The sequence below is a fragment of the Marmota monax genome, unplaced genomic scaffold, assembly GCF_021218885.2.
Source record: "Marmota monax isolate L192 unplaced genomic scaffold, Marmota_monax_Labrador192_F-V1.1 WCK01_AAM20220418_F8-fsc00135, whole genome shotgun sequence".
Classification (NCBI taxonomy): Eukaryota; Metazoa; Chordata; class Mammalia; order Rodentia; family Sciuridae; genus Marmota; species Marmota monax.
In genome coordinates this window covers 1509316-1530093 of record NW_026694339.1, presented here as the reverse complement: position 1 = coordinate 1530093, position 20778 = coordinate 1509316, and the positions used below count along the sequence as shown (strand labels likewise).

Sequence of the window (20778 nt, the reverse complement as noted above, 5' to 3'; positions counted from 1 at the left end):
ACACACACAAGTACTTAAACAGCACCCACGTTAAAAACAAATGAGTAATACAAATTTGAAATAAACATTTTTGATAAAAATTTTAGAATAAATTTAGATGTATTTGTATATAAAATTAAATATGTAAAAGGATACAAAACAGCAGAAAGAAATTAACTTATATAATAAAAATATTTTTAAATTGATCTCAAAAAGTTCAACAAGAAAATACATGATCTTCAGCCTAGCTAAGTATAGTCATCTCTAGAATTTTTCATAAACTAGATTCCTAGTCTTGCTCCTTATTACTGAATATGAATTGGGCAAAAGTGGGATTTTGTGATTCTGTCATTGTCAGATTCAGAAAACATTCCCTGTTATGTTTGAAATTCTGAAACTAAACACCTTAATTCCACACAAATTGCTATCACTGCAGCTTTCTTTTCTAATGGCTTCTTGAGGAATTAGAGACAACTCATACCCTAGCTCAGTCTGATGGTTACCACAGAAACAACAGAATGAAGCACACAGAGAAAAAGCACTGAAAAATAATTAAACAGTGAACTAACATGTATCTAAGTTAAATCCAGAAAAAATAGGAGAGGAACAGAAAAAGTATTTAAGAAAAGAGGTCAAAACCCATAAGCACTTGAGTAATGTTTTTCTCATTTAAAAAAATCTCTTTAATAGACAGATGCAGCAGTGTATGCCTGTAATCCCAGCAATTTTGGAGGCTGAGGCAAGAAGATCACAAGTTTCAAGATAGACTCAGCAATTTAGTGAGGTTCTAAGCAATTTAGGGAGACTCTGTCTCAAAATAAAAAGTGCCCTGTTTTCAATCCCCGATACCAAAAATAAAAACAATAACCAAAAAAAACACCTTAAAAGGTAATTGATTAAATAAAAATAAAACAATATTTTCTGGGGATAATAACATATGTAGAAATAAAATATATAACAATAGTATCATAAATAACAGAAGGAATAAATAGAAATATCTTGTACAGAAAGTTTCTTACATTGCAGTGAAGATAAAATATTATTAAAAAATACATTATAAAAAGTGGAATATATATATTGCACACCCTAGAGAATCTACACATAAATGCACACTCACAAAACTATAGAGCTAATATGTCTATGTCAGAGATAAAATGAAATTACCAAAGAATTCTTATTTTATCCAAAAGAAAGAAATAAAAATGACATGAGGAGAAACAACAACAATTGAGAAAAATAGAACACAAGTGATAAAATAATTAAGCCCAGTCATATTAATACTCACATTAAATGTAAATGGTCTAAACACTTCAGTTTAAAAAAGTAAGAAATTGTCAGATTAAAAAAAAAGCAACACCAAAATATATTTTTTCTACAAGACAAAACATAAAGACACAGATAAGTTAAAAATAAAAAGATGGAAAATAACATTTCATGATACCATTTACAGTTGAAGCAGGTCTATTAATATAAATCAAAGTAGATTTCAGAACAAATATTATTTCCAGGATTAAAAAGTACATCTCAAAATGATTTTTAACAGTAACTTAATTATGAAAATATAACAAATCTTAAATGTGTATGGACATAACAGCACATCTTCAAAATATACGTATAAAACATTGAGAAAACAGAAAGGAGAAACAGACAAATTTCCAACTATAGCAAGGATAACAGAAGACTTGAACAGTAAAATCACCTAGCTTGAGCAAATTAATAGTTATGAACACTTCAGCCAAATAAAGTAGAACAAACATGGAACATTAATTTAGATCACATTCTGAGCCATAAAACAAACCCCCAAATTTTTCAAAGAACTAAAATTATACATAGTATGTTCTCTGATGATGGAAATAAACTAGAAACGAATATCACAAATATACATGGAAATCCCCCAAATAATTGAAAAATAATTAACATCTAAATAACAGATGAGGAAACCACAAGGAAAATTTTGAACTGAAAAAAATAAATACCACACTATTGAAATTTGGTAAGTACAGCTAAAGCAATGCTTTCAGGGAAAATTAATAGCATTAACTACTTACATTAGTAAGGTCTAAAATCAAGGATTTAACTTTCCACTTTAAGAAATTCGAAAAAGAAATAGCAATTAAAATCTACAGAAGCAGAGATCATTGTATTGTCTTGAGCAACTAATAAAAAAAAAAAAAGACACTGACCTAGTCTCTTCAAATAGTCAATTCCAAGAAGATAAAAGACTGGAATGCTCTAGATTAAACAGAAAAGGGGAGAGGAGAGGACAGTTTAAATAATGCAGTGTGTGGAATTTGAAAATCCTATATCTCAAAACTTATTGAGTGCTGTAAGAATTTTGTCAATTATACTTTAATAAAGCTCAAAAAAAATTAAAACCAAAAAAAATCAGTGAAATAATAAAAACAGAAAACTAAATCAAAAGCCATTTCCTATAAAATATCAATTAAATTGATCAATCATTTTAGGTAGATCAATTAAGAAAAAATGAGAGGAAAGAAATTACCAGTTAAAAGCAAAGTGTACAGACTTTAAATGGATAATAGAATATTATTAACATCTTTATGTCAATAAATCTGTCAATTTAGACTAAATGGGTAAAGTTTTTCAAAGACTATTAAAGTATTAAAGATCAATTCAAAAGAGGTAATGTTAATATCTATATATCTTTTAAAGAAATTCAACACATAATTTAAAAAATCTATCTACAAACAAAATTCAGGCCTTGATGGCTTCAGTAGTAAACTTTGCCAAAATATTGGTGTTAAACAAACTAAAAGCAGCATGACCCTAGAAATATCAAAATATCTAAAATACAAAAATCAGACAAAAATAATAGAAGAAAAATAAACAATAGGCCAATGTTTCTCCTGATAATAGACACAAAAATCATTAAATCATTAGCACCACTTTAATAAATCAATTCAAATTATATGTGTGTATGTTTGTGTGTGTGTGTGTGTGTAAGATATTACTTCCGGAGAAATTAGGATTTATCCCAGGAATGTGAACTTCACTTAGCATTTTAAAATAAATCAACATAGCTCACCATATTAATAGTCAGACATATATATATATATATATAGATAGATAGATAGATATAGATATATAGATATAGATAGATAGATAGAGCAATTAGATAAGAAAAAGAAATAAAATGCATCCACATTGGAAGAAAATAAGGAATAAAATGACCTCTATTTACAAAAAACATTATCTAGTATGTACAATACCCTAAAGATTACATACACATACAAAAAATTCATCAAAGTTGCCAGGTACAAAATCAACATGCAAAAGTCAGTTATATTTTTATAAACTAACAATGATCAGCCCAGAAAAGGAAATTAGAAAGCAATCCCTTTAACTATAGCATCAAAAAGAAAAAAAAAAAATTCCTAGGAATAAATTTAACTAAGGAAATGAAAGACTTTTATAGTGCAAATTATAAAACATTGCTAAAAGAAATTTTAAAAAACATGCGAATAACTAGAAAGATCATCCATACTTATAGATCAGAAGAATATTGTTTAAATGTCTACACTATCCAATACAACCTACTAATTTAATACAATTCCTGTAATTTTACAACATACTACAAAGTCATAGCAATCATGACTGTGTGCTACTGACCTAAAGATAGATAGATAGATAGATAGATAGATGATAGATAGATAAATAGATAGATATACAGACACACATACATACTTACATACATACAGACTTACTAATGGAACAGAATAGAGATCCCAGAAATAAACTCTTATATATATAGCCAAATCATCTTCCACAAGGGTGCCAAGACTACATTAACAATATCTTAAACAAATTATCTTAGATAAACTGAATATTCACATGTAAAAGAATAAAGTTGGACCCTTGTCTTATACCATATAAAAGCAAAGGTCTATTGACAACTAAAATAATATTAAAAGGAAAAAAATTTTTAAATGATAAATAGAATGGTCATATGATTCAGTAATCCCACTTCTGGAAAGTCAGTCACAAAAGGACAAACACTGTATATGATTCCATTAATTACAAGTATCTAAAGTAGTTAAAACAATAGAAACAGAAAACAGAAAGGTGTCTGCCAAGGGCTGAGTGTAGGAAAGAGGGGCAATCAGTTTAATAAATACAGACTTTTAATAAGGCAATATAAAAATACTCTGGAAGGGGCAACTAAGAGCTCAGAGGCAGAGCATTTCCCTAGCATACTGAAAGCCCTGGGCTCAATACCCAGCAGTGCAAAAAGAAAAAATGATTTAGAGATTTGTTGCACACAACAATATAAGTATATTTAACATTACTGAATTGTGCACTTAAAAATATTCAAAATGTGTAATTTAATACTTTTTACTTTTTACCAGTAAAAACAAAAAATATTAAGGGCCCAGAATAATTATAATAACTACACTGCAGAGGCTTCAGGGTGGCATAGTTAGGCCAAGGGTGGGATGGAGAAAATAACAGAAATTTAGTAGCATATCACAGTTTTTTTTTTATATATATCAACCATTCATTGTTTAGAAACTTAAGAAACTGGTATGATGGCACACATCCATAATTCCAGTGACTTGGGGGCTGAGGCAGGAGAATCACAAGTTTGAGGCCAGCCTTGGCAACTTAGTAAGACCCTGTATCCAAATAAAATTTTTAAATAAGGCTGAGGATGTAGCTAGGTAGTAAAGGACTCCTGAGGTGGATTCCTAGTACCCCTCCCCCGATCCCACAACACACACAAAGAAAGGAAGAGAAAAAGCCTTCTTTAACATTCAGAGAGTTTACATCTTTCCTTTTTCTCAACTTTCTATTTCCATCCTACCTTTTCTTTAGCAGAAATACATACATAATAACAACATCAAAAATCCAGGGCCAAAAGATTATGGCACTGACATTTTCAAAGTATCCTTTTGGTGTCTGGGGGATTATACACCCCCAAGTGAAGCACCAGAGTAGACTGAGAACATCAAAGAGGTGTGCTTTGCCTTTCTTGAGGATGATGGTAGATGGGAAAGGAGAAATGGCATGCACTTGCACTGTAGACACATTCTGAGGTAGAATAATTTTAGACAAAAAAAAAAAAACAACCCAAAAACATATACAGAAGGTGAGAATCTAGACATTCATTCCCTTAAAACTATGCCTCCTGCTCTCTGTGTAACTAAAGAGGAACAGCCCTAGTTGTAACTTAAGCTCCTCATGCTCCATAAACACAGATTCCTTTTTGGAGGAAATAGAGAATGGACAGAAATACAGGCCTTTAAGCATCTTTACTCATTTAGCATTGCCTAAAAGAAATGATTGAATTATTTTGTAAAAGTCAAATTTAGTTTTTATTTTTTCCCTACTACCATAAATAATGGCTTGTGTGAAAGATAAAAAGATTTAGACAAAATAAAATACTTATTTACATATCTTATATAGTATGAGTGAATTTAAGCACCATGTGTCTCCTTCCTAAAGAAAACTTCAGCATGTGCTTTCAAACTCAGTGACTTTCTTTTTCCATTTGTACTATCCAACCACTCCAGGATCTCAGATCCTCAGTCTGAGGAAGGTCTTTTGACCTCAGTCTTAAATGGTCAACAAATTTAACCTTTTTTTAAACTGTGAATAAAATTAGGCATACAATCAAAAAGACACAGCGAAGAGAAGATCAACTGAAGATAACAGTCATTTACCATTCACCTACATGTGTTATAAATTAATATCTTTATAAATCTTAATATAAAACTATATTAATAGAATATTACATATAATATCATATCTGTTGATAGAATTAATTTTAAGTGCAGTCATATAAAACATACTCAATGGTTTTAAAATTGTTTGGGTATTTCTTCATTATTTAATATACTATGAATCTCAAAAAGGTATGGTCATTCTCAACCTCTCAAAGGTTCTATCTATATCCATATTCCTTCAACATAAACTCTTTCCTTAACCCTATTCACTCAGAGGTTTCAATCTTGCAAAGGTCACCAATAATGTTTTTTGTAACAAATATGATATGTTTGAAAATTATATCTTACCTCTTCCTGACTTCGCACCATTGGCTGAATCTCCTTTTCAAACCCTTCACATCTTTCAGGTCATGAACCCCTATCTTACCTACCATATTAGTGAAGACAGCCCTCTAATTTCACTACAATAATTTCTTGCTGTCTCATTAAGTTTCCACAAATACTTTACTGCCACTGTCTCAATTACTTTATCCATAATATTAACAGTGAAGATGATGATAGTGATGATAATGACAATTAACCCCTATTGACCACTTATTATATTCTGCATCCTCATTTAAGAGTTTTATACATATTATTTCAATGAATTATTTAATTCAATGAGGTGTTATTGTCTTCCTATCTGTAAAACGAGAGGACTGGATTATATGGCTTCTAAAGTTCATTTCAACCTTAAAATGGTTTCATTGTACTTTTTCACTAGTCTTTCTTTATGCAAGAACCTCTACCATATGTTTTAGTACTTAATTATATACAGATAAGCATATTTCCTAAGAGTGATGGGCATCCCTTGTCTCCAAAATAAGAATGTAAGCTTTCTCAGGGCAAAGTCTTACATAATTCTGTATCTGTAGCTCTAGTTAATACACACATACATAGGAACTCAACACTTCATCATTGAGTGTGTCTTTGGTGCTCTAATCATTTCCTTTTGGGGGTGGGGAATCTTTTCTAAGCAAACAAGATAAGGTTAAATTAGTGATTGCCAGATAGTAAGTAGTCCCTAAAGATGTTGCCTTCACCCAGTGTAGTGATAGAGATCCTCACTAAAGGACCTAAAGGTGTCCACCTGTTGGTTAGATAGTGAATAGATGGCAAGCTTTGTAAGTTTTGTTTTCACAACTTTTGTTTTGTTTGTGGAGACTAAAGTAATTTATTTACCCAAACTGAATTAAATCTTGATTATGTTAAAAGATTCTTTTGTCTTTTTGCTAATCATAGAATGAGGAAATCAATTCCGAAGTATAATAGGGGTATTTTAATTTATTCCTTCTAGAATAGCATTGTTCAACAGAACATTCAATGATGATATAGCTATTGAGCACTTGGATTGTGACCAATTCTAATTTTAATTAATTTAACTTTAAAAACTACTTGAGGATAGTATATTGAGCAGTATAGGTTAGGCATCCCTAAACCAAAAGTCTGAAATATGAAATTCTTCAAATTCCAACACTTTTTGAATGCTGACATGACACCATAAGTAGAAAGTTCCATACTTGACTTCATGTGGTAGGTCATAAAACAGGCATACTAAAAGTATTGTATAACATTACCTTTGAGACTGTGTGTATAAGGTATATATTAAGTATAAATGCATTTCATGTTTAGACTTTAGTCCCATCCTCAAGGTATCATATTGTATATATGTAAACATTCCAAATCCCAAAATGTCTGACATCCAAAACGACAGGGGACCCAATCACTTTGTAAAAGTGATACTCAACCTGTACAGAACTGGAAAGTACAACTCACCTGTAATTCGCCAACTCTGAGGTTGTGAATCTTTCCAGCACTTTTATTTATGTTATAATTCTCTTCTCTGAAACTTTCAACATGTATTTCCCAATGAACTATAGAAAGTATTGAATGAACTCTTGCTATATCCTTTCTCCATGTAAGACTGGCTATGTTTAAGAACTTCAAATCTTTTGTAAATATTAGGAGATATTGATTATGTTTTAGAAAATTACACAAAATTGATTTTCTAAGATACTTGAGAAAACTTGATTGAAGAGAGCAACAATTTTACATTCCTTTCTGTATTTTGCTACAGACATAAAATATAACTTAAAAAGAATTATATTATTTAAAAACAAGCTCTTTGTTGTAAAATTGATGTTTACTAATAGGTAAGAAGAAATGAATATATATCTCTGTATAAAATGAAGAAAAGCAATAATTCCTAAAACTTTTACACTTGATCCTCCCTTTTTCAATATTTAGTCATATTTCTTAATAATCAAAGATGTTAACTAGCAATCACTGACTTTGATCAATTTGAATAGCAAACAGAAAATACTACCAAATCCTAAAAACAATTGGTTTTCCTCACCCTAAGAATGTGCCTTCAATACTGTTTTAGTCCTTCAAGGGGGGAAAAAAACATTCATATTCTTGTCCATTCACACAAACCTCTCAGTGAGCATTATTGTTTTGGGAGGAGGGGGTGGCAGGCAGGGGGCCCAGGATGTTGACAGAACAGATAGGATGTCAGGTGAAGATAGAATGCTGTGCCCTCTCTAACCAGCTGAAGACTCCGCATGATTGTTTTCTTACAAATAATACCTGTGGGTGTTGAAACTGTTCAGGGAATCTATCAAACACACTCTTTCACTTTGCTGCTGTAACTCTATAAAATTTATTCTCATTTCAAAAGAGTCATAGGCAATAATACCTGTAGGTGGTGTGAGTAATTTAAAGAAAATTTGTCAGGTCTACTTTCACTTACTTTACTAGAACAATTCCATATTTATTTGGAATGCAGCATTTTCTACTCAGTGTGATTATAAATTTCAAACTAAGATGAATTTGCCTAACTATATAATTAAATATAAATAGTGATGATGCAACATTAAGATAAAAATTTGGTCAGAAACTGAAAATAAATTAATGTTATAATCATTTCCATTTTTTTACAATTGTAGAAGTCATTCACTCATAAACATATGAGTAAAAACAGAAAATACAAATAGTACATTATCAAACTACATTATCAATATACCAATGCCAAATTGTTCCTTACAAAGAAACATGAAGGCCTAGCTCAATAAACTTATATAAATTGTCTATATAAGTAAAAAATAGATAAATAAGATAATAAAAGTATCATTTCCAAATTGGTCACCTTCCCTTATTAAATCAATCTATATCAATATTAAGTAACTATATAACTATATCAAATATCCTAGAATAACTAAATTCAGATTTAAAATTTTTTTTCAAAGAAACAGCCATAAATTCAGAGGAAGAAAGGGTTCAGTAATGGTTCATTTAAAAATGTTTTGCTTATTAGTTCACTCAAATAGTATTACAACATGAAATAATTTAAGTAATATTTATTGATCAGGAAAATAGAGTAATAAATGTTTTCTACTATGAAAGAATAAGAAATAATCTTAAAATAATCCCCAAATGGATCTTCCGTTTTATCAAACTGTTCATAATTAATTACATAAACAGTTTTTAAATAAAGTGATTTTGGGTGGGAGTGTGCTAGGGATTGAACCTAGAGCCTCACACATGCTAGGCAGTAACTTTACCTCTGAGCTACATCCTAAGTCCCCAAATGTATTTAATTTAAAGTGACACTTAAAAAATAAGTTTACTATTAGTTTTTGAAGGAATGTTTACTATTAATAGTTAAGTTTTAATTGAAAGTCACCCAATTGAGATGGCATTAACCTCTCGATTTGATGTAACTGACTGCCATGCCTCCCCCAAAATATCTCTACGTCTAATATTTTTTCCAAATTGAGTTACTTAATAGATAGTTTTCTATGGTAAAATGTTCAATTTTGAGCCAGAGATACGTAATTGACATTTGGTAGTATTTTTCTAAGAGAATTAGAGAAAAATACAGATTTGAAATTTTATCTCCTGACCTAAACAGATTTATGACAAGTTGAATGAAATGCTTCATGAAGATAAATGAATGATGGATAAATGATGGAAAATAAACAATATTTCAATATTATTTCTTATTTTATTCCACTGTCACTCCCCCCCCCTTCTGTAATAATTACCTTTGCACAAACTCTAGATGGCAATATTGCACTTACTGTACTTTCTGAAAATTGTCACAGTCGATCCCCACATACCCTCTTTATCAACATTTTATGTGCCATGGATCTATAGCCTCTTATTATAAGTGTAATGAAGCAGAAGTTATTGAAGCATTTTATTGATTGCTCAGATCACAAGTTTACTGCCATACTGAATTGGCACCTTACTCGCTGAAGCAAACTGCTGACACCTTTTTTAAAAAGTGACAACTACATCTATTTCATGACCAGAAATCCATTTTCATCTCTATCAAGACAAGAATGCAATTTTCACTTCATTTAACTGATGTTAGGCCTGCTCAAAGCATGACACTTAGAAAAAGACACAAGTTTAAGGTTCTTAAAATACTTCAAGTAACTAGAATGCAGCTTGGTTTCAGGAGAAGGAAAAAAAAAACAACAATCACTCAAATCTACAAACAACCTAATTTTCTAAAAAAAAATTACTTATCAAAACCTTCAAAAGTAGATTTCATTTTGAAATGACTGCCACATTATTTTTATATTCTCATTAGTAAGTTGTGTTCCTATATTAGAAATTTGTCCCAAGGTATCAAGGACATTGGGAAGTTTGTTCAAAATTGCAATAATTTGAGTATTGCCCCAGAAAGACTATCTTAAGAAAACTACTCAATTTTTTAAGTATATACTATAGAAAATGAACTATAAATAGTTATTCTTTTTTTTTAATTTTTTATTGTTGGTTGTTCAAAACATTACAAATTTCTTGACATATCATATTCCACACTTTGATTCAAGTGGGTTATGAACTCCCACCTTCACCCCATACACAGATTTAAATAGTTATTCTTTCAGCAGAGTTAGAACCAATAAATTATTTTAATCGACTTAAGACAGAGGATGTAGAAAGATAAACTATTAATGATTTTATAAAAAATTAAAACACCAAGATTCCTTTAAAAATAATTTTTTGCAATCAACAAATTCTGTCAGCACTAAATGTAATTCAAGCACATTTTTAGCTGAATCAATTCTGAATAGAAAAAATCATTATTACTGATATCTAATTATCAAACAGTGAAAGGGTGTTGTAATGTAAGACAACATTAACTCATAAAGAAAACTTAAGTGCTTTGGAAGAGCTTAGTTTAACACATTAGCAAGATACATTCCATTTTAAGCTGAAAAACCAATATATACTGAAGTTAGATAGTTATTTCCTTATCTACTAATATACCTACAAAATAAATCTACAACATGGTTCCAATTTAAATAGTGAAACTTAATTTTTGAAATAGAAACTCAGTATCTAGATTTGAATCAAATGCAAAACTTTTAGAAATAACATACCACAGCACTCAAAAAAGTTGCTTTGCTTAATTAGTTAACAAAGGATCACATACATACAAAAAATTTTAAATCACTCAGGCCGAAAATTATATGGTTCTTGGCAAACTTCATTAAGTAATGATTTATCACAAATAGCCCATGTATACATTTTCAAATAAAATTACAGAAATAAAACATTTCCCTACACCTTCAGACATAAATAGAAATTGCCAATTTTCCAATATACTGCTGAAGTTTTAAAGATGCCTCAAAATCTTAAGAAATACTTGAGGTTTTTTTTTGTTCTTTCTTTATTTTGCTTTAAATAATCAAACAAGTTATAGTCTAATCTCAAAATTGGTCATTCCTTTCCAAACTGCTAAAATTTTGTCCTTCAAACTTCTTAATTCTATGTGTTAATGTATTTATGTCTTAAGTAGCACAGGGACTATGACTGTCTTCATAATTAAAATGGTGTTTATCAAGATTAATATCTTGATATAGTCATTTCCTTTGTTTCCCTCTGAACTTCAGAAATGACTATGCAATCTACAACAACTAAGCCATATTGTGAATAGATTTGTGATTAAGACTGCAAGTTTATAAGCTCTTTTAAAAACTGTATTGGAAAAAAAATTCTATGCATTCATTACATGAAACTCTCCAACAATTTTGTTGGTTAGGGGAAAAATATTCAAAGTAGTATCTAAACTGGAAAGACATTTCCAGAAATGGAAGTTTCCCCAAATCACATTTGTACCAAACACTGCCCATCAGTCCTTCCAAATCATTATTTATATAGCTGCCTGGCACAATTCCATAGACTTTTATTCATCTTTACAGTATTTCTGAACAGACAGACATATTTTGTTTACTGACAGCAACTAAAAGCTCTATGTAAGATTATAAATAAAGAAGATCATGTTTAAAAATCACTAATATCATTTTAAAAGGTAGGGCAGCCTTGTGTTTTGGCCTCTGTTTGGCTGTGTTAGGCCTATGAATGACAGCTTCCCTGCTTGAAGCACACAGAAAGCACAGCCTTCCTCATTCACTGACAGGACTGTGGCCTTTTCACACGTTCCTTCCACAGCAGTGTTTGTCCCCAAACACTGGAACTCGACACAATGGCATTCCTACTTCAACACCCCCACCAACAGCACCACTACATAACAAGAATGCTAATGAGATGGAACAGGCCTTGTCGCTGAAAGTGTTAACTACATTTCATAGGAATGCGTTTATGCTATTTCAAAGATTACCAATTAAATAGATTCTGCTTAGCTCTGAGCAATTTCTAAGATGTTTCCACTTTTAAGGAAATAAATGTGATAAATGTAAGACTAAGTGACTTTATGCTGTCCTAAATATAATATCTCATTTTCATATACACAAATCAGTATATATTTAAGACTACCCTAATGTAGTGTGCTTAATTCAGTTGCATGCTATAACAGCCAAGCTACAGTTAAAAATTAAAAAATGATAAGTTCGTAAACATAAAACCAGTATCCCTGACTTCTTTTTAAAGGCTATATTATTGCAATTTATTTAAAAGAAATTTCCTTTGGGAATTTCAAAGTTTAAAGTTTTTTTATAATATTTTGACAAACAGCAAAACAATATGATTTTTATTCGGGATGTCAGAAGTAGAATAAATGACATCAAGAGTCAAGATAATCCTATAATTTATAAACTTACATTGGATAGGGAAAGAGGAATTATCATCCATCTCCATTTTACCTGTCTAATGATTCCTTAACATAATCTTATGTAAAACTAAATAGAAAAGCCTATCCCAAAGGTCAAATGAAGTAAATGCAGTTCAAATAAAGTTCATTAATGCTGAGAGATATTTGTTAAAAAATTCTATTCATAAACAAAGATATTGCCAGGTTAAACATTTAGCCACTGATGGCCTGATAATGTTACTACTACAATGACTTTTTTAAACATTGTAAACAATTTTAAATTAAGTCTTGGTACAATAAGTCATTGAAAAGAGATTCACCAATACATATAATTGAACATGTTTAAGAAATAAAAATTTGCAAGCAAATGCATAATGGGAAATTTTCTATTTCTTTTTCCTCACTTTTATTTTAAAAGAAAACTTAAGCAGTCATATTGTAAAGCTTTAAATTATCAGAACATGGTGAAAATTTTAAAGGTTCAGTTAGCTATAGCAAAGAGCTTAGGTTTTTAAGTATTCTTAAATTTGGCATAATGATATGAACACAGTGAAAATGTTAAATTTGTTCATTTACATTTACTATTTAATAAAATGTATTTTTCATAAATTTTGAATCATAAAGAAATTCTTTAAATCAAAGCAATAAGTAATTCTCAAGTCATTTCTTTTTCTCACAAAGCACAGAACTAGTTTAGCTGTTTATATTAATTTAAAGTTTAAATTATGTTAGGATAGATAGCTAAACAAAAACATATCATTACTTTCTGAGATGTTTCTTATCTCTACCATCCTTGTTTTTAATAAAACTTAGAAATCATTTGTCTTTAGATTATGTTTAAACAGCACATTTCTTGCATTGGAAAATGTTTTACTCAATGTTAAATAATTTAAAACTTTCCAATAAGTGGAATCAAAACATACAATATCAAATAAATGATTGCAATATATTCAACTGGTCAAGATCCATTTTATAATATCATTACATCTCAAAAATAAAATAGTGTTTCAACTAAAATATTTTAAATACAATAATATATACCACGTTTGTGTTATAGCTTAATAAGAAACAATAAAATAAATTTGGGGTTTTATTTTTCTGAATTTATTATTATGAATAGCCTTATCTATGGTAACTGTTAATCTTGATTCTATATCCACTGAAATTGCTGAAGGACAAACCACACACATTTTGCAAATAAAAGTTTCTCACGGGAAGATGTTTCTTGATAGTTCTGAATACCTTACTTCAACACACTCTCCCAGTCAATACAAATTGTTCTTTTCTGAACCAGACAGCAGGAGGTGCTGTGTGAACATCAAGACTGACATATCATTCCCACCTCCTTCCCCATCCTTTCTGCACACAGAGAATAGCATGATAATTTCAAAATATTCATTTTTCAACAGACTGTGGCCTGAGATAATGAGCCCAGTTCTAATCCATAACCTCCTAGTTCAAAATATAAAATGTAGTCCTTTTTAACATGGTAAAAATGTATGCTTTGTTTCTTAATAACAAGTGCAAAGAGAATTTTGAATATGTGACAACTACATTTTTATTTTATAAATGGTGTCAATTATTCTGCTTTACAATGAGAATTCTACTTTAAGGTAAGTCAAAAATCCCTATAAGTAGCTATTAAAATTTCAAAGTCTTCACACACACACACACACACACACACACCCCACAATTATGGAACCGATATATAGAAATTAAAAGACAAAATCTAGTTTTACCTGGTTTAAATACACTAATTCTATCTCTATGTTTTAGATCCTAAAACATACAGGTTAAATAAGCATAAGTGAAATAAGTTACTCTTGACATATGAAGTTAATCCACAATTTCGTTTTTACAGAATATGATTTGTTTTATTTTAGTCCAACTTCTCTTGTAAGCAATCTGGTTTTATAATGAAAAGGAAAATAGGAAGCTAAACCTTCAAATGACTTAGGAGCTGTTCATTTTCTCAAAGCAACTGTCTATAGAATTTCCACATAAGGAGGTGCCTTTGCTTTGCACGGTACTCAGCAAGAAAAGATGAGACATATGACATCCCATACCAAAAGACAGATACAATTAGCCCCATTATTGTTGGCTTTCAGATTACAGAAGCAGCATTTTGGCTCCCTAATGGGCACTGAGCTCACAAAATACATGTCACAGTTCTTTTATGACATGATGCCAATCATTTACTCTATATAACCGAGTACATTTTTAAAACATATAATAAAGTAGTTTTTAAAGAGGGATGACTCACCTGTTTATAATATTTTTTTGCAGACTGTAATCGTTGGTACAAGGCCAAAAGAACTCCTTGGATGTACATCTTAGCTCCTGAGGGGCTGAAACCTTCTCCCTTAGAGACCCAAAGTGGTCCCCGCAAAGGTGTGATGGAATTTTGAAGGCATTTTTCAAGCAGAGGAACTATGCAAGAGAAGAAGGGGAAAAAAATTCTTTTGACCCAACCGAAATACACTGCCTGGAACACAGCCCCAATACCAGAGCTAACTCTTAACATCTATTATTTATATCTGACCTGGGTTAAGTCTTAGAGAGGCAATTCCTGCATTACTAGTGGCCACCATGAAGGATGTATTTATATTGAGACACCCCCCCCATGCAAGACTCATAAGCTTTGAGAGCACACCTGAATAGTTCTGAAGTGTGCCTAACTAGCTGCACAGAGTGTCATGGTGTGCACTGATTGCCTTATCTTCTCATTTATCACAGATGAGTTGGAACCAACCTTGCTGAAATCTACTTGCATTGTCCTGATAAAATTGTAAGATCCATGTTGTTTCTGTATATAGCTTCCTGTAGCAGAGTCTATATACCTAAAACATCACATCTGGAAATTATTCATAAAATAAAATCCACACCTTTATAAACCATCCTATTCCAGGATTGTCACTGCCATTTCTTAAGTAACCCCTAAAATAGGGTGGCAAGACTGTTTAAAAATAAGGGGAGAATCTTAAGCATTTTTACCATACCTTTTTGTTTTTAAGTTTCTGAGATATAAAACTAGTCAAGGATTTAGGAATGCTATTCCAGCAGGCATTTTGTAAATAGATAAAAGATATTTACTTGTAGATCTGTAATGCAACATCCATATGGACTTGACAGACATGTTTATACACTTTTTCACATGATTAGCTTATAAAGTCTTTCTAGTGTAAAATACTCAAATAACATGGCAGCTAGCTAACATTTTTCAAGATTTAATTTTCCTCTGGAAAAAAAAAACAGAAAGAAAGAAATAATAAGCACACTTGGAACTCAGAAAAAAAATGAAAGAATATCACTTTTTTACACTTGGTCTTAATATTTAAGTGTACACATATGATCCAAATATAAATATACAAAATAGCTATATATTTTAGTTACCTTATTCTAATACATATACCAGAAAAAAGAAATTAAATAGATTGCCAATAAAGAAAGTAGGTCCTGTACCATTGGTTATGTTATATGTTGCATATTTTATGCAGCCAGGCCTAGGGAAGCAATCTGGAAATTGAATTACAATTAGGTTCAGCTGAGCTGCTGAGAGGCTGAGTTATGCAAATGGCCTTTGCTACTGGTATTCTGCTGAATTTTGCTCTTAGTAAAAAAGTTATGCACTTTATGGCACTAAGTTCTACAACTCTCTACCAAAGCACAATCTGAAGTCTGTCTAATATATTCAACACTTAGGAGAATGTTAGAAATAGAGCTTAAGATTTTTTCTACTACTATAAATAAAGTTAAAAAGAAATTACAGCGCTATGACTATTTAGACATCTTATCAGATATATGCATGAAATTCACTCATCCAGCTTGAAAACTAATTCCTGAGATTCATCTATCAATCCTATTTTTATTCTTTTAGAGCCACTCCTTTTCTCTATAAGTTTTACCATAAGGAGTGCCTCAGACTTTTTAAAAAGTTCATGATTATGTATACACTATAAAAAAATAACTAAAATAGAAATAGCTTATTTTAAGTATCATAATTCTTCAATCTTTCAAAAAATGTTTAGAAAAACCAATCTTGATTACAATTTCTCCTAAAAAGAAAAAAACCTAGCTTAAAAATATCAGCACTTTTAGTTTATTGCCACAATAAATTACTATGTATTAGATTTTAATTTATATACCTTGAGCTGATACACTCATTTAACCAACACACATTTTGAACATTGAAAAGCACTAGATAAATAGAACTTAAATTGAAATAAAGTTAAATAAATTGGGAAGTAAGTGATAAACTGAAAAGATCTACATCCACAAGTTAATCTTGAATTCAAACCTGAGAAAAATTTATCAGCTTCACCAGTATTACCCATGCTTGCTCATCATAAAATAACTTGCTGATTCTTTATATCAGCATCATAGATTCCAAAAACAATCACTTACTAGATTTTCAAAAACAAAACTACTTTTTTCAGAGTTTGTACACTTTGTAAGAATTTAAGAAAAATGTCTGACTTGGAAAAACATTAAAATTATACCACAACATAAGCATTGTCAACTGATATTGGATAGAAAATAGCTCCCATGCTCCACATGATTTATATAATTAGGAATACTATGGAAACCAGAAACAGTAAAGCAAAGAAAGCAGTATTCACAAGCAGGTTTTATAAGGGACTTCAGAATCTGCTCTGAACTTGTTGAATAATCTGTTCAGTATTCCAGAATCTCCCTGCTGGAAGCAGGGTCCTCATTATAACCACAAGAGCACTAATAAAGGTTAGCCTCTGAACTAGGGATTAGAAGGCTTTTTCTTTTTTGAATCTGCAAACTAGTAACTTTGATGATCTTCTTGAAAAGGAAGACAAAGCACACTCCAAGAACAAACAATGTTTCCACTAAGTAGGAAGGTACAGAAAACATAAGAAAATGATACGGCTAAATACTTGGGAAGGAAGTATAAATCAGCCAAATATGCTATGTTGAAAAAAATAAAATGTATTAAGCAGTTAGAGTCCATTAAAAAGAAAAAGGAGTTTTGGCCTAAAATGTAGTTTCAAAATATAAGTGACCAGTTAATTTATTAAAAACTAAGTCATTTGACCTTTCAATTCTAATCATAGTTCTGATATAGGTGTGATTTTTTATGGTTTTTAGTGGGAATTAATATACTCTGTAGCAAATAGGAGCTGATAAAAATTCTTAACCAATGGTTTTCTTCTTTTATGTAGAATTAATTATCCTTTTCTCTCTTTCTGAAAACTTCATTTTATTAAAGACTATTATATAAATATGTGCAAGAAATTAGGACAATGATTTAGAAAGGTCAATAGATATGTTTCAGCCTTGAAAAGAACATAAAGCTGGATGTCAAGTCAAGCTAGCAAATCCCATGGTAGATACTAAGTGAAAAAAAAATATGCCTTTCACATGGAAAGAACTCCAGGACATTATTTTCTGTGTCCTTCAAACCTCATAGGTTTCCTTTAAAATGCTACTCAGAAATATTGCCTCATTCAGTAAGGATATCCTGTGTTTCTTTAAATTTCTGTGTTTAAGTATACATAAGCATTTCTTCTTAGGTAGAGGTCCTTACTGCAAGTAGTCTGCCTTGTTTCTCCTATTTACTTGAGATAAGAGCTTTCGTTTTTCTGTATTTTCAGTATTTGCCATAAAAGCAGGCTCTTAGATAAGTGAATTAAAAATTAATCATCCCTGAAATTTACCAGTATGCATGCTTCAATCAGTCAAATGGGATCAATCCACTGGTATCATTTTTATCACTGCAAAAGTGAAAAATGTTGTGAATAACTGCTTTTTATGAATGTTGTTTAATCTCAGATTATGTATATATGGTAAATTGAAATTAATAATTTCAATGGGTTTGGAGCTAAGACTGAGGTTGTTAGGTAAATAGAACATATGAACAAAATGAGGCTAGTACTGAGCAATATGGGCAAATTCATCAAGGGACCAAAAGTAATAACTACTAATTTCATAACTATGAACTAATATTTTCTCACTTTTTATTCTGTTTCATTTCCTTTGAATTTCTTCACTTTTTCCACTTGGTGATATATCAAATCAATTATTATATCCTCTAGCATAAACACCTAAGTTATTTAAGAACAACTAATTGTTTCCTCCTCTATGGTTCCTATGGCTTATTTTATATTCTTATTTTTCCTTATTGATTTGTATTATTATTTATCTTCTCTCTTCCCACTTCCTTTCCTTAATAAATTTCAAACTCTTTGGAGTTTGAAGTCATTGCTTGTTTGTTTTATTTTTATTTAATAAATAATAATTGCATATATTCAAGGATACAATGTGAGTTTTACATTGCAGAATGATTGAATCGGGCTAATTAGCATATTTGGACATGGTGTATTTTTAGTTTGGTAAAAGCAGTGCTCAGTAACTGTTCACTGGATAAACGGTACTTCAGATATATTGTGGCCAGTCTTTTAGATAAGTTTTAAGATCATGAGTACAGCCATACAGAATCACAAAAAGCCTGTAACTTTCTATAATCTTATTAAAAAGTTTACCAAAATTTCATAAATGAACATGAACATACCAGGATAAGAGCACATTTAAGGTGATGTCACTTGTTTTATTTTAATTTTCCTTATAGCATTATCATGAAAAGTATGGAGACATATAATTTTTTAAATCCCATGAGATTTGGCAGTGAAGCATTAACAACCCAGGAGAAGGTCAGAGGTGGCTATTTCAAAAAGTCCTTGGAAAACCCATATGAACTTTATGCTGCTGTCATAAATCATGTTTTTATGGGGAAAGACACACAATAAAATAGCAGAGTAATAATATTAGATGACAATCAAAATAGCTACTTTAAATAAGAAAAGTAATTCCAAAGACTTTAAATAATTAATTTGAATGCTAAATACAACATAAACTCTTTATCCTTCAAGAAGGACCTATATTAAAAACCATCTTCAACTTACATACATGATGGGAGTACAACATTACAAGGGGCCAAGAATCCCTCTAAAGAGAAACCTCAAAGCTAGTGGAACTTATCAGTGAAGTACAGACTGGAATGTTCTGTCAAGAACTATACCTAGGGAATATACATTATTTCCAAAGGCAACATATTTCATTAAAAGAGAATCTTTACATAATGCATTTGAATCTACTATGGGAAACAAAATATCAGAATTTTTATTTATATATTTTTTAAAAGCACAGGAAACAATGAAAGGCTTTAATTTACATAATTGTAAATTTTAATTTTCACATTTGAGTCAGAGTGTATGAAACTATGAAAGAAAAGCACCGCCCAGAACGTTGTTCTATAAAGAAACTTCTATATGTTTTGCAGCAGCATGCTGCAGAGCAAAGTCTCAAAAACACTCAGCTATTGTTACTAGGGTGTGTTCAGAAATACATTTAGACATTTGGAAATTTCCCAGCAATTCAAATATAATTTATTTTTAAAAATGAAGTTGACCTAAAAAGTTTATTTTTTTATTTTTATTTTTTTTTTGGACAAAACAGAGTGAGTTCTTAAAGTTACTAAGATTTTACTAAGATTTGACTGCTTCCCAATCCAGGAAGTATTCCCGCAGGCAGTCTGAACCAGTGCCAAGGTATGTTCGTGTTTTAATGCTTCTTATTCGTTTTAGGTAATAGTTGGAAAGCTCCTAGTCCCACATCCACCAGCAGACGCCACTCAAAAGCACCATTTTCAGGGAAGACTGAATGATGAAGAGCATATTGTCTCCTATTGCTTGATTTATATATCGGTGTATTTTTATTCAAACAAAACTAAACTAACAGCTGCTGTGTACTTTTGTTTATATGTTATATGTCAAATCTTATTGTCCCTAAGGTACTTATGAGAAAAGATTTAGCAGTTGTTTTCTTAAATACTGATGCCTACCCAAATTTGGATTTTTCCTCCACTGAACAAAATGACAAGCACAGGATTGCTATACTTAGAGCAATCTTTCACAGCTGCTTTAGTTTTTCAGTGATCCTATTAAACTGACGGCATATTGCCTGTGGGGTCTACAGTGTTAT

The 20778-nt window shown here is 30.7% G+C and overlaps 1 protein-coding gene across 6 annotated transcripts in view; it reads right to left on the bottom strand.

The window, feature by feature from the left end:
• Dcdc1 (doublecortin domain containing 1) overlaps positions 1–20778 on the bottom strand; it is a 486421-nt gene that overhangs the window by 363805 nt on the left and 101838 nt on the right. For all 6 annotated transcript variants that reach the window (XM_058586488.1, XM_058586487.1, XM_046467509.2 and 3 more), the window contains one exon: positions 15032–15198. In XM_058586488.1, coding sequence (XP_058442471.1) covers positions 15032–15198 — 167 coding nt within the window. The remainder of the gene's footprint in view (positions 1–15031; positions 15199–20778) is intronic.